The 13,044-nt window shown below is 42.7% G+C and overlaps 1 protein-coding gene across 1 annotated transcript; it reads left to right on the top strand.

Annotated features, from left to right (window-relative positions):
- The first annotated feature begins 53 nt into the window (after positions 1–53).
- MTHFR (methylenetetrahydrofolate reductase) lies at positions 54–12,785 on the top strand. The gene is made up of 12 exons (XM_075279996.1): positions 54–178; positions 6,661–6,899; positions 7,026–7,264; positions 7,438–7,548; positions 7,623–7,816; positions 8,146–8,396; positions 10,168–10,302; positions 10,387–10,567; positions 10,666–10,848; positions 11,340–11,441; positions 11,527–11,646; positions 11,951–12,785. The coding sequence occupies exons 2-12, from the start codon at positions 6,682–6,684 to the stop codon at positions 12,146–12,148; spliced, it is 1,932 nt and encodes a 643-aa protein (XP_075136097.1). The 5' UTR covers positions 54–178; positions 6,661–6,681; the 3' UTR covers positions 12,149–12,785.
- The last annotated feature ends 259 nt before the right edge of the window (positions 12,786–13,044 follow it).

The following is a 13,044-nucleotide window of genomic DNA, read 5'->3' as shown; positions in this document are numbered from 1 at the left end:
ACATTCACTCGTACGAGCTACATCTGGAATGCCCCGCCTCTAAGGATGGGCGGGCTGTGTGGTCACGTGTTGCTTACCCCTGCCTGTCTCCCGGTGACGTCACGAGAGGTTTAATGCGCTTTGCCTGCGGGTCAGAGGCAAGGATCGGGCCGGCAGCGTGGAGACAGTAACAGGGGAGGTGAGAGCCATCATCGGGACCAGGGATGCTGGGGGTGGCCGTGTGCAAGGAGCGGCGCGCCGTATAACCTGTGTTCTATATGTCTGCACTGCTATGACATGCCTCTAAGGGATTGAATGAATTACCACAAGCTTCTGCGCTCCAGCTGCGAGTGCACTACAGGTACCAGCATGGCATGCATATTAGGGACATCTGCAGCATGCTGGTACTTGTAGTTCCATAGAATCGTAGCTTACATTCTGCACCTCAATGAATGGCGAGGCTCGGTTGTCTAACATGGTGGGGGGCTGCCTGTGATTTTCTGGATCAGCCCCCTGCTCTGTATACTGTATAGAATATGTCTCCTTCTTTCCTCTGCCACTTTTTCCAATCATACAACACTTTACATAGCTATGAGTGTAACATTTCTGCATTGGCATCTGTCATTGTGCCCTAGAGCTGTTGGCGATACCCATCTACTGCCTAATCTAATGGTAGTATATGGGCAATCTACAATCGCTCTGGACTGAATGGCATGGTGCACCACTGCCCAATATCCTGGGCCCAGTCATGTAGATGGTGGCACACAATGACCTGAGCAGACAGGTGTCTCCCATAGAGACCAGGTTCACTGTTCTGCAGCTTCACTGTATTTGTGTGGCTGGGTAAATACCACTATAATTCTGCCACATTTTGTGCCCACCTCAGTCTATTTTGCTGTTAGCTGGGGTATTAAGATTCGTGTGAAGCCGGCATGACACAATATAATAGAACTTTCTAATATATTTTGTGTTTCAGTTTCTCACCATCATCTTGCTGTCCATAGGAAGATTCCTGCTTACATTCAAGGACTGAGGCCTGGTTCACATCTGCACGTGTTTCCTTTTGGTGAGTCCACTTGGGGACCCCCGAATGGAATCCTAATCTGCATTAAAAAAAAGTCATAACCAAAGGAAACCCACAGACCCCATAGACTATAATTGGGTCCGTGTGGTTTCCGCATGAAAAATGCAGAGAGAAAAGTACTGCTTGCAGGAATTTTCTCTCCACGCTTTTCTCGTGGAGTGGGGAACAGAATGGCCTGAATGCAGATGTGAACTGGGCCTCAGAGCCCGTCCAGATTTGGAGAACATGGTGTACCACTTTTCACCCTGTTTGCAGACTGGCAGCGGGCGCACATTTATAAATGTCACCCATTATGTGGCTTGTATCAGTCTTGTGTCTATGGCATCTGCTGCATACAGTAAGCCTAGACAGGTTGGCAGAGTGGGAGACACATGAGCTATTGTTACTTACTAAAATATCCATCTAAGGGCCCAGTCAGTGGTTGTAAATCCACCTGTCCAGTCTTGCAGATACCATAATTTAGGGAATGTTCACACATTACAGATTTATTTGCAGAAATGTGTGACTGAAAATCTTTTCATGTAATTGGAACTGACTTTGTACCAAGCACATGAATTTCTACAACCTTAGATGTTCACATCTGGATCAGGGTCTCTGTTGAAAAGGAGCACTGTTGAAAAGGAAGACTTTTTCCTCCGTCAATTTTAAAACAATGGACCCCTTTATAGTCAAGGTGGTCCACTGAGCTCCATGTGTAAATGCTATTTTAGCCGTCCTCCGACAGACCAGAACAACAGAGAGAAAGTTGTAGTGTGAACTTCGTGTCATCAAATGAACAGAACTGGTTTTTAGCTGCATATATTTCTGCAACAAAATCAGCAGTGTCTGAAGGCACCTTATGCCTGTCCCATGTGGCCGAAACGCTGGATATTTGGCCTTTGCGGATACAAAGCAGAAGAAATGTTGCATGCCTAGCAAAGTGAATGCAATTTTCTTTAATCTCATCCCCAAAGTACAGAAGGAATGCTGCAGAAAACGCGATGTTAGTATTACTCAAAAATTGCTACCTTTTTCCCATAGACTTATATGGGGAAAATAAAAAAAAAAAAAAAAAAAAAGCACAGCACAGAGTAAAGGAAGCGAAAAATGCAAGCATTTTTGCGGCAATTCACTTTGCTGCCTTAAAGGGATCTGACCAAATTTATCTGAATTCCATCTTAGAATCACTATCCAAGCACCAACACTAGAGAATCCATAAGAAATGGGCAATAGTAAACCTAGATCTCAAGTCCCCAGTGCATCTGAGCAGAATTTTTTGTCCTATGTTGTCAGCCATATCAAGGCTGGTGAGCGGCTAAGCGTGATCTTCAATGGGATGACCAGAAAACTCCACACACACACACAAACACACTTTATTCTTCCCATCTCCAGAGCTGAGAATCTGGCATACACATCTAGTTGCTTGCATGTTTACCAGCTGCTGACTTTAGGGTCAGTCGCCCTTAAAACATTGGCACTGGGAGAGAACACGATTGTGTGTACAATATATTTTGCTCGCTGTAGTAGCAGCAGGTACAGACTTTGATGTGCGCCGGGCCAATTCTTTACAATACTTAAAGGGATGCTTTAATGAGAACATACGCCATATGCTTTGCAGCAAGAAGTCTTGATCAAATGTCTTCCTCTGTGGGTTGCAGAAAGGAGACAACTGTAGCAAATGTCCCCAAAGAAGTTGTTTGTTTCTGTTTGCTCCAGAATCTGTAAATGAAAGATTCTGTAACTTTCCGGTTCACTTCACTCGCCTCACTATTTTCTCGTGGTCATTTATCATTTGACCTGTTCCTTTTTTTTGCCTAGTTTTTTAATGTACTAAAAAGGTGAAGCTGCATCGTAAATCTTGCACAAAATTGTCCTTATGGAAATCAAGATTCTACTCCTGTCAGAGGTTTCAGGTACTTTTTCGCTTCCCACGTACTGGAGTGCAGTTGCCCATTTCTTAGTGCCTTTTGATAAAAAGGGGTACATTATAAATGCATTGTAAAATGTTCCACCAGATAAACCACAACCACTTTCCCTGTCAAAAAAGCATGGTTTCGTCTAAACACTAAATAGGTACAAACATGATAAATGTAGTGGCCATGGTATAAAACTTGAGTGACTCCCCTGGTCCCTCTCTAGTGACTTCTGAGGCAACTTATTGGTCTCGCCTCCCCAATCTCAACACGGGTAGCTCTAATTCCTGGACAATCCCAATGACAAAAAAAGGGGTCAAAATTAGAAAAAAATAGATGCACGAGGCTTGATAAATGTCCCCGTCAAGATCACAGTTTGTTGTCCGTTAATGGAAACAATGGCGTACATTTATGAAGACTGGTGTTATTAATGCCAGTCTTTATAACCCCAGAGTCAGAAGGGTGCAGACCTTCTCATACATGGTGCATGCTCTCTGCCAGGCCCTGCTCTTGGAGGGGAAGTGTATGCCAACTCTTGGCTGGCGTATATTTCCCCACAACGTTTATGTCAGATTTTGAGCTTACATGATGATATAAATGGCGGAGATCAGGGCCCTGCCCCCTGTAGGCCACGACATGGCCCAATTTTGAGAATGTGTTGAAGATAGCGACGAAATTAAAAAGTAGCAAAAAAATGGACTTTTATGCCGGAAAGCTGGCGTACAAGGCATAATAAAGTTATAATAAACTTGTCAGGCAGAGGCTTCCCTGGCCTAGACTGCCTTGATTTCTGCCCAATTTCACGAAAAACGAATTTGGCTCAAAAAAGGCTGTTCGCCATAGAGACGCCATAATTGCTCACATCTACACCAGAAAACTAGTGTCCGACTAATACATTCATTCTGTTCTCTCTGATACATTGTGAGAAACATCGGGCCAGGAAAGAGATTTGCGCTCCCCTGTTTACGTCCGAGGATTGTCTAGACAAATGCTTAATGTTTGGCTGCCAAGATCAATCCGCCAAATGTCCATTGCAGCGTACCCTCTGTGGGCACAGGCTTGGCAGCGTTTGTTTTAGGCTTTCTTGGCTGTGAGGATGTAATACTATAACCACACCTAACTTGGCAGTGATAAGTGACTGACTTTTCACCTAGTTCCTCCAGTGATCTGGTGCGAGTAGCCACCTGTATTACTGAGGATTATGAAACCTCTTGTAGCTGGAAATCCTCCATTGCTGAGCCTGTGACTGCTGGTTATTGTTGTGCTACTTGTGATGGTACTGGGTAGTTGCCACATAGCTGTCCCAGTAGTAGCAGAAGATCATATAATAGCCTTAGGCGTATACTGTGGCCCTCATGGCTGCCTGTCAGGTTTTCAGGTACAGGATGCAGCTGTACATATGATAGATATTGTGTTTGCTAACAGGTTAGGGAATTGCCATGTGAGCATTGTCAGTGCTGATATCCTATTGTGCTGAGCTTTGCTATAGTTTTGCATTTTTTTACAGTATGATGATATCGGTTACCCATTTCCATGTGCCCTGAGGGTGAGGCCTGCACATGGGGAATCCAGATTGTCACCCAGATTGTGACAGACCTGACACATATAGATACCCATATTTTCACCCGTTATGCTGCTTTTAGGGTTTATTGACATATGTCAGCTTTTAGGGGATGTGTAATGTCTGCAAATCATGTACTGCGTGAGAACCCTTTCATTGTAAGGGGAGCATGCAGACATCTATTCCTTATATAAAGAAGTCATGCTTTATTTTGTTATGCTTTGTAGACAACAAATGCCCATTTAAAGTCTATGGGTGCCACCGTGTGCTGTTTTTGTCACCGAATTTGGATATAGTATATGTATATAGAAAATTTGGAAGAGAAAAACCAATTGTCTATCTAATCTCTTCAAAGGTAACTAAATCAGGACCAAAATACGCGGTGCTGTGCCCCATGTGAACTAGCCCTTACATTGTAATAAGCCAAGTGCAGTGAGACTGGCACTTTCAGACGTCCAAAGAACTTGATTCATTGAAAAATAAAATATATTAGAAATTTTCAGGATTTTTTTTTTTCTTATGCAGCAAAAACAGGAAAACCCTTTAAAGGGGCTCTATCAGCAAAATTATGCTGATAGAGCCCCACATATGCGTGAATAGCCTTTAAAAAGGCCATTCAGGCACCGCTAAAGTTATATTAAACTACCCCCCAGTCTTAAAATAAATCCCTAAAACAGAATATGATCAACTTACCCATTGTGCATATGTGGGGCTCTATCAGCATAAGTTTGCTGATAGAGCCCCTTTAATATACAATATAGCAGAATGGAGCTCAGCCAAATCTCGGGAAACTCGCAGGCCTGTTCTTCAGGATAATTTCTTAAGGCCACGATGTGCATTTGTACCAAGTTTGTCAGCGATTGTCTTTTCCTCAGGCCTTTGTGTTCTTAGGTTGCTTTACATTCTACTTGAGACTAAAAATGGTTAAGTTTGCTTGTTGGCGCAGGAGGCACCTGTGGCCCAGAGGGTGCACATTTAGTAGGTTACATAATTCTCTGCAGAGCTGTTTGATTAACCCTTTCCCCCCCTTACTTGTCCTCCACGTCCGCAAAATACCTGAACAGAGAAGTTCCTAGAAGTCCTTGGGGCTTCTTTCATAGAGATTAGAAGTTTAAACATCTCAGTGCTGAGACTTCACTACGCAAAGATCGGATATCAGGGGTCGCTTTAAATAGCTGCGGCTTCTCTCCGCTCCATTTTGGGACTGGCAATTGTGAAACCCCAGGAGATGGTGCACGATCTATTATAAGGCTGGGGTACACTGCAACTGTTATAAGTAACTGGACACTGAATGTGCTTTATTATACACAGAAATAGGAAAAAGTGGTTTGCTGTAGACTCTCACAAATGACACAAGTACCTTTACATTGAGTTAAGGTGCAATGATAATGTGGCTCCATGGGCATGGTATGTTTGTCGAGGTTCCATAAAAGATTGCATGCGACACGTCACCTGACCTCTTGTCATAGTTATCGCAGCAGGCAGTGGAGCTTTATATCAGCAGATAATGGTCTGATCTCGCTTCCTATGAGGTCTCCTGCTTTCAGTGAAACTTCCCATGTGTCACCTGTAACCTATGTATGAACTGCAGGACCCTGGTGATATGATGACTCAGCGGCTAAAGTCTAACACCACCGGTATGAGCATAGGAAGATAAATGTGAGATTGGGGAAAATTGTCCTTTCCCCTGCATCAGGAGATCAATGCATAACTATGTATAGTGCACAGTTTACATGAGATTAAGCATCATTCTAGAATATGAAGCGGCTGATGTGGGAATTACCAAAGTCTGGAAAACTAAAAAAAAAATTCAATATTTTCAAATTTGTCCTATCCTTTTAACGTTCTTTCTGGATTGCTCAACTACAGGAACGTTTTGTTCGTATTTGAAAAGTTTTTTTTTTTTTTTTTTTTTCTCTTTTGCAATGTGATACCCACCTTTCCCAGGCAGCTGCATGCCAACTTTTCCTAATGAAGCAGCAGAGCAGGTAACATGACCTAGATACCATAATAAGTAGAAAGGCTGTGTTGTAACTTCTGTGAAATCTGCTATGTTGGCCATATTGGTTGTTGCCCAGGTTCTCTTCCAGGAACAGATAAAAATAAAAATTGACTCAATGTATTTTTTTTTGCGCACGATTTAGGTCTGTTCTCTAGTGCTCACCATGGTAAAGGCAAACAGCTTTGATGGCAGCAGTGCCAGCTGTAGCAGCACAGATAACTCGAAAGAGAGCTCCAGATCATCTACCCCAGTCCTTGACATAGAACGACATGAACGATTGCGGGATAAAATGCGTCGGCGTATTGAAGCTGGAGACAAGTGGTTCTCACTAGAGTTCTTCCCACCACGTACAGCCAGTGGAGCTGTCAACCTCATCTCCAGGTTTGTGATTGATCACTATAGCATAGGACTAACCTGTGTGGTCTAGGGATTTAACATATTTGTGCTACTAGGTACCGTAACTGATGTCCTATCGGATTCCTCTCACTAGTTCTACTTAAATTTCAGGTTTGATCGCATGGGTTCTGGGGGCCCCCTCTTCATTGATGTAACCTGGCATCCTGCTGGTGACCCTGGCTCGGACAAAGAAACCTCCTCCATGACCATTGCAAGTACAGCTGTAAATTTTTGTGGACTGGAAACCATTCTACACATGACTTGTTGCACCCAAACCAAGGAGGAGATTACAAGACATCTTAAGAAGGCAAAACGCAATGGGCTGAAAAATATAATGGCTCTTCGTGGAGGTATGTTGTACTGCTCACTCTTTAGACTTTACCCTATGGATAGGGATATACCTCCTTTAATACTGCCCTTTATGTACATGAGTACTATTGTTATAATACTGCCTCCTATATGCAAAAATATAACTGCTATAATACTGCATGTCTAATAATTAACCTCTGCTGTTGTATTCTAGATCCAGTTGGTGAAGAGTGGGAGGACGAAGCAGAAGGATTTAATTATGCCGTTGATTTAGTGAAACACATCCGCAGTGAATTTGACGACTACTTTGACATCTGTGTTGCAGGTAATTTCTATTTTTTGGAGAATTGTAGAACTTTGGAGAATTGTAGTGTAATGTGAGGCTCTCAACCTGTACAGGTTATCCTAAAGGACACCCCGAGGCTGAGAACTATGATGCAGATCTCCGACACTTAAAGGAGAAAGTGGACGCTGGAGCCGACTTCATTATCACTCAGCTTTTCTTCCGATCAGAAACTTTTCTACAGTTCCTGAAGGACTGTAGAGCCATTGGCATCACGTGTCCCATCCTGCCAGGAATATTTCCAATCCAGGTGCATTTACTTCACTTTATTCATGGGCTTTTTGACAAGATAAAGGTTTCCTGCTGGTCTCTACTCCCTGGTCCAATCTTGACACACAGTAAATGCCTACTAAGCAAGTCACTGAATGCAGTGGGTCACAGATGTGGCCAGTGACTGGCTATGATTCCTGTGTGCTGAGACAGGACCAAGTAGTGGATTCACTTTTAAGTATTGGTTAGATATTGACAAGGTAAATTTTATTCTGCACCTTTGTTGAAAATGTTTGACTCTGTGCAGCATTGAAAGAATATGTAACTGTCTGTTCTTCCTATATACCATATCATGTCCTCTTTCCTCAGGGGTACGGTTCCTTACGACAACTGGTTAAACTCTCAAAACTTGAGGTACCACAGGAAATCAAGGATGTCATTGAGCCAATCAAAGATAATGATGCTGCCATCAGGAATTATGGTATTGACCTTGCAGTGTCCATGTGCCGGGAGCTGCTGGACAGTGGTCTGGTGCACGGGTTACATTTGTATACACTTAACCGAGAAGTGGCCAGCATTGATTTACTTAGGCGGCTGGGCATGTGGCAGGAGGATCCAAGGTGAGTAGCTGATATATGATAAATGTTTGCTGAAAATAGGATGACCATGTCACGTGTGTTATTTGGAGTTCTTGTTCTCTACAGTTGTAGATTTTGTAGGTTCTCCTCATGCTTCAACTCTTAGGGCTCGTTCACATGGGCACAGAGCGAGCGAATTATGGCGTGGAATCCATGTCATAATCCGCCCCCTCGCAATGGTGGTCTATGGAGATTGCTAGCGATCTTTTGCTGCTCACAGAAAAAAGAAGCAAGCTGCCCTTTCTTCAGGCAGATTCCACACCTCATTGAGCCACAGCGTCCGCCTCGTGGCAGCACCCTCCGGACTAGGCCCGTTCATTTTGGGCCTACTCCAGAGCGGGAAGCAGCGACTGACAGTCTAGGAAGGCACATTTTGGTGTTGTTTTTTGACGCGGCTTCCTGTGTCAAAATCAGCACCAAAATACGCTATTATGCACCCGTGTGAACTAAGGGTCCATTCACACGGAGTAAACGCGCGCTCGTTTTGGCACAATACACATCTAAAGATTACACGCGTAAAATTAAGACTCACATTGACTTCAATTACATTTTTTTACATGTGTAAAAAAAAAAAAAAAAAAAACGCGCCAAACAACGTGACGCGGTTTTTTTTATACGTGTAAAAAAAATGTCACTGAAGTAAATGGGAGCCGTATTTTTACACATGTATTCTTTACATGTGTATTGTGCCAAAATGAGCATGCATTTATTCCGTGTGAATGGACCCTAATCCTTATCTGTTCAGTTCAGCCGCATGGAAGTTCCTGCAGTGTAGTATTAGATGGTGACCTACTAATTTTCAGTGGATAACTAATCCTTTATTGAGTGGGATCTGCTCATTAGTGGCTGTTTTCAATGGCTAATATCATGAGCTTCGGAGCCGGTGAGGTCCGTCCCTGTGGAAATGTCATAGATGCTTAAGATGGGGTATTCCTTTAAAAGGAACCTGTCATGTTGAACCTGTAAGTCTCTTCCAAGGGTAGTTTGATATACTTTGTGGAAAAAGGGTTCAGTGTAACTTGCACTTTACTTAAGTCTCTGCTAATTTTGGGCTTGTCAGGACATTGGGCAGCTTTGATTTGACAAGGATGGCTGTCAGAGAATGAGTAAAATACAAGTTACACTGAATTTGTTTCCCCTCTCCTCCTGTCCTATAACATCCTTCTGTAGCCCTGAACAGTGTTTTTAGTGAGCCTTTCTTTTATCAGCTTGCTCCCCCAAAATGTTCTCCTGTACTACAGAAATGTATGGATTTAAAGGCATCCTGTCACCGGGAACCGGTAGTTTAATCTGCAGACATCGTGTAGTTTTGTGGGAAAAACTTAGCATAACCATTCATTGAACTTTCTACTTTATCTTTGCTATAAAGTCAAGGAGTCAGTCATTGACAGCTATATCTGTATAAATAGTCATAGAGGGGAGACTGTCAGTCACCTCCTTGACTTTATAGCTAAGAAATGGCTGAGACTGTAATGAATAAAAAGTTTTATATTGAATAGTCTCCTGCAAAACTATGTATTAGTCTGCTCAGACTCTGCTCTATATCCTGGTGCCAGCAGATTGCGCTGCATTTCCCTAGTGAGAAGACCCCTTTAATATATTGTTGCATGCAATAGAATGGCTATTACAGAGCTCACGGTCAGTTATACCTTTTCCATTAGGTCATCTGGCACCATTAATTTGAGAATCAACAGGAATGTAGAGCTTTTATCATGGCAAAAATTTCATGAATGTTATTGGTTGTTTATTATAGACGCCCCATGCCCTGGGCAGTAAGTGCTCATCCCAAGAGGAGAGAAGAAGACGTCCGTCCCATTTTCTGGGCCTCTCGACCCAAGAGTTATATCCACAGAACGCAGGAGTGGGACGACTTCCCCAACGGACGTTGGTTTGTATCTAGTTCAAAGAAAATGCCCCATATTTTATCCTGCCAGGATAAAGCTGAGAAAAACTTGTGACTTTATTTTTACAGGGGAAATTCTTCATCTCCAGCTTTTGGTGAACTGAAAGATTATTATCTCTTCTACTTGAAGAGCAAGTCTCCTCGAGATCAATTACTGAAGATGTGGGGAGAAGAACTGAGTAGTGAGGAGAGCGTGTTTGAGATTTTTACGTGTTACATTACTGGAAAGCCCAACCATAATGGCCACAAGGTGAGTTTAAGGCACTATAACGTGTCCTTGAAAAACGTGACAGTCTTCCTTATGTGACATGGGTGGTGACAGCATCTAACACCTTTCCTCTTGTCCAGGTGACTTGCCTCCCTTGGAATGACGACCCTCTGGCACAAGAAACCAATTTAGTAAAGGACCAACTGGAGAAAGTTAATAAAAGAGGAATTTTGACCATTAACTCCCAGCCTAATGTGAATGGGAAACCCTCAACTGACCCCATAGTAGGATGGGGGCCAAGCAGAGGCTACGTCTTTCAGAAGGTAGGGAGCTGTGAATAGAGGCTAATGAATACTGGGGCAACATGGTGGCTCAGTGGTTAGCACTGCAGCCTTGCAGCGCTGGAGTCCTGGATTCGTATCCCAGTAGGAACAACTTCTGCAAGGAGTTTGTATGTTCTCCCCGTGTTTGCGTGGATTTCCTCCCATTCTACAAAGACATACTGATAGGAAAAACAAATGTGCATTGTGATCCCTATATGGGGCTCACAATCTAAATTAAAAAAAAATGCTAATGAATACTATTAGAGGGTCAGATATTTCACTGCAAGCAACTTTGGAAGGGGCTGGTGATGATCTGATTGTGACGGTCAGGCTATCTATCAATTGGAAGAGAAAGAAAACTTGCATTTTTCTGCAGCTACCTGACATTGAGTGGATAGGCTATATTAAAGATCGTAGACTTTTCTTGTCATGCTACAGTTTTAACTAGATGTCGGTTTTTCAGTGACCTATAACTTCCTTTCTTGGCACAGGCGTACTTGGAGTTTTTTGCATCCAGTGAGATGGTGACTGCTCTCAACAAAGTGCTGAAAAGATATGAGCCTCGCGTCAACTACCATATTGTGAATGTACAGGTATGGCATTGTCTGAGACAGTACACCTTTTGTTTTTTTTCTGGACACCATTATCTAAAGCTAACTTATCGTTATGTTACTACAGGGTGAAAACATCACAAATTCCACGGACATGCAGCCAAATGCTGTGACTTGGGGCATTTTTCCAGGTCGTGAGATCATACAACCAACCGTGGTGGATCCAGTCAGCTTTATGTACTGGAAGGTAAGCTTGGTGTTTTTATTTCCAAAATTGTTCTACTTTAATCTCCCAGTAATACTAACTTTTTTTGGTGTCTGCTCTTGTAATTTGCCCTCCTGGAAGAGTCGTCTTTACGCCAATCACCAGATGTTACCAAAACTAGTGTTGTACGAGCTCATGTAGTGTGTTAGGGATGTGTGTTAGCAAGTTTGTAGAACACTTCTTATAACTAGCAGAAAAGAGTGCAGCTCTGAAGTACAATACAAGCTGTAATGTGCAAGATAAGTGATGTATTTTCAAAGTGACTCCATTGTTTCCCGTTCTACAGGATGAAGCTTTTGCTTTATGGATCGAGCAGTGGGCAAAATTGTATGAAGAGGAGTCGCCATCTCGCATGATCATCCAATACATTCATGACAATTACTACTTGGTGAACTTGGTGGACAACGACTTTCCTCTAGAGAGCTGTCTGTGGCAAGTGATTGAGGACACGTTTCAAGAACTTGACAATCCCTCTGAAAATTGACTTTAAGATGTTCACTGCCTCAGAAAACTGAACTTCACAGGGCCATAAGTCTATTCCTGCACCATGGCCTGTAGATGGCCTACATTTAATCTACACACCCCTTTACGGACATTACCCCGTATGTCCTGACACTAAGGTTTAAAGTACCACGACATAAGTGACTTGGATGAATATTTATACTAATAGGAGCTGAACTCTATGTATACGGTTTATGTGAACTGCTACTGTCTACAGAGTAAGACTTTATATTTTTTTAGCAGCTTTTCAGAAGACTTTATACTTATTTATATCCTCAACCTCCTCTGTTGTATAGGAAAGTTGTAGAATATGCCCAGTGCATAGGAAACTGTGACCTATATATTCCAATAATATTACTGTACCCGTACCTGAGCCCAAAGGAACATGGGTAAAATTGAAGGATCTCTATATGCTATAGATACTGGTGGAACAGTCCGTCCTGTGCATTTATACTGTTGAAGATACCTGATGATCTCTTCACTATTATATCGGATCTGTATCAGAAATCTGTTTTTAAGCTCTTGTGCTAAATGAACTATTATATTTTTTTATTGCATTAAGATGACTGTAAATAGTGTAGCAGCTGGTGGCCAATGAACTGTGATAGGGGCTTGTTGTAGCCATGTGGTTTTATTTCACCCTTAGTTTGCACAGTACAGTTATTGACTCACTATGATCATGTATCTCATGTCCACAAATCAAGCAATAAAGATCAGATTTTGTGGGGTTATAAATAGAGATGAGCGAACAGTGTTCTATCGAACACATGTTCGATCGGATATCAGGGTGTTCGCCATGTTCGAATCGAATCGAACACCACGTGGTAAAGTGCGCCAAAATTCGATTCCCCTCCCACCTTCCCTGGCGCCTTTTTTGCA

The sequence above is a fragment of the Leptodactylus fuscus genome, chromosome 6 (assembly GCF_031893055.1).
Source record: "Leptodactylus fuscus isolate aLepFus1 chromosome 6, aLepFus1.hap2, whole genome shotgun sequence".
In the NCBI taxonomy this organism is placed as follows: Eukaryota; Metazoa; Chordata; class Amphibia; order Anura; family Leptodactylidae; genus Leptodactylus; species Leptodactylus fuscus.
The sequence above is the reverse complement of the archived record's forward strand: the minus strand, read 5'-3'. Positions and strand labels throughout refer to the sequence as shown.

What these genes read in the sequence shown, in the direction of transcription:
- MTHFR (XM_075279996.1), top strand. Translation starts at nt 6,682, where the DNA reads ATGGTAAAGGCAAACAGCTTTGATGGCAGCAGTGCCAGCTGTAGCAGC. An exon ending in TATAATGGCTCTTCGTGGAG is followed by an intron (nt 7,265 to 7,437) that starts GTATGTTGTACT and finishes GTTGTATTCTAG; the next exon opens with ATCCAGTTGGTGAAGAGTGG. An exon ending in CCAACCATAATGGCCACAAG is followed by an intron (nt 10,568 to 10,665) that starts GTGAGTTTAAGG and finishes CCTCTTGTCCAG; the next exon opens with GTGACTTGCCTCCCTTGGAA.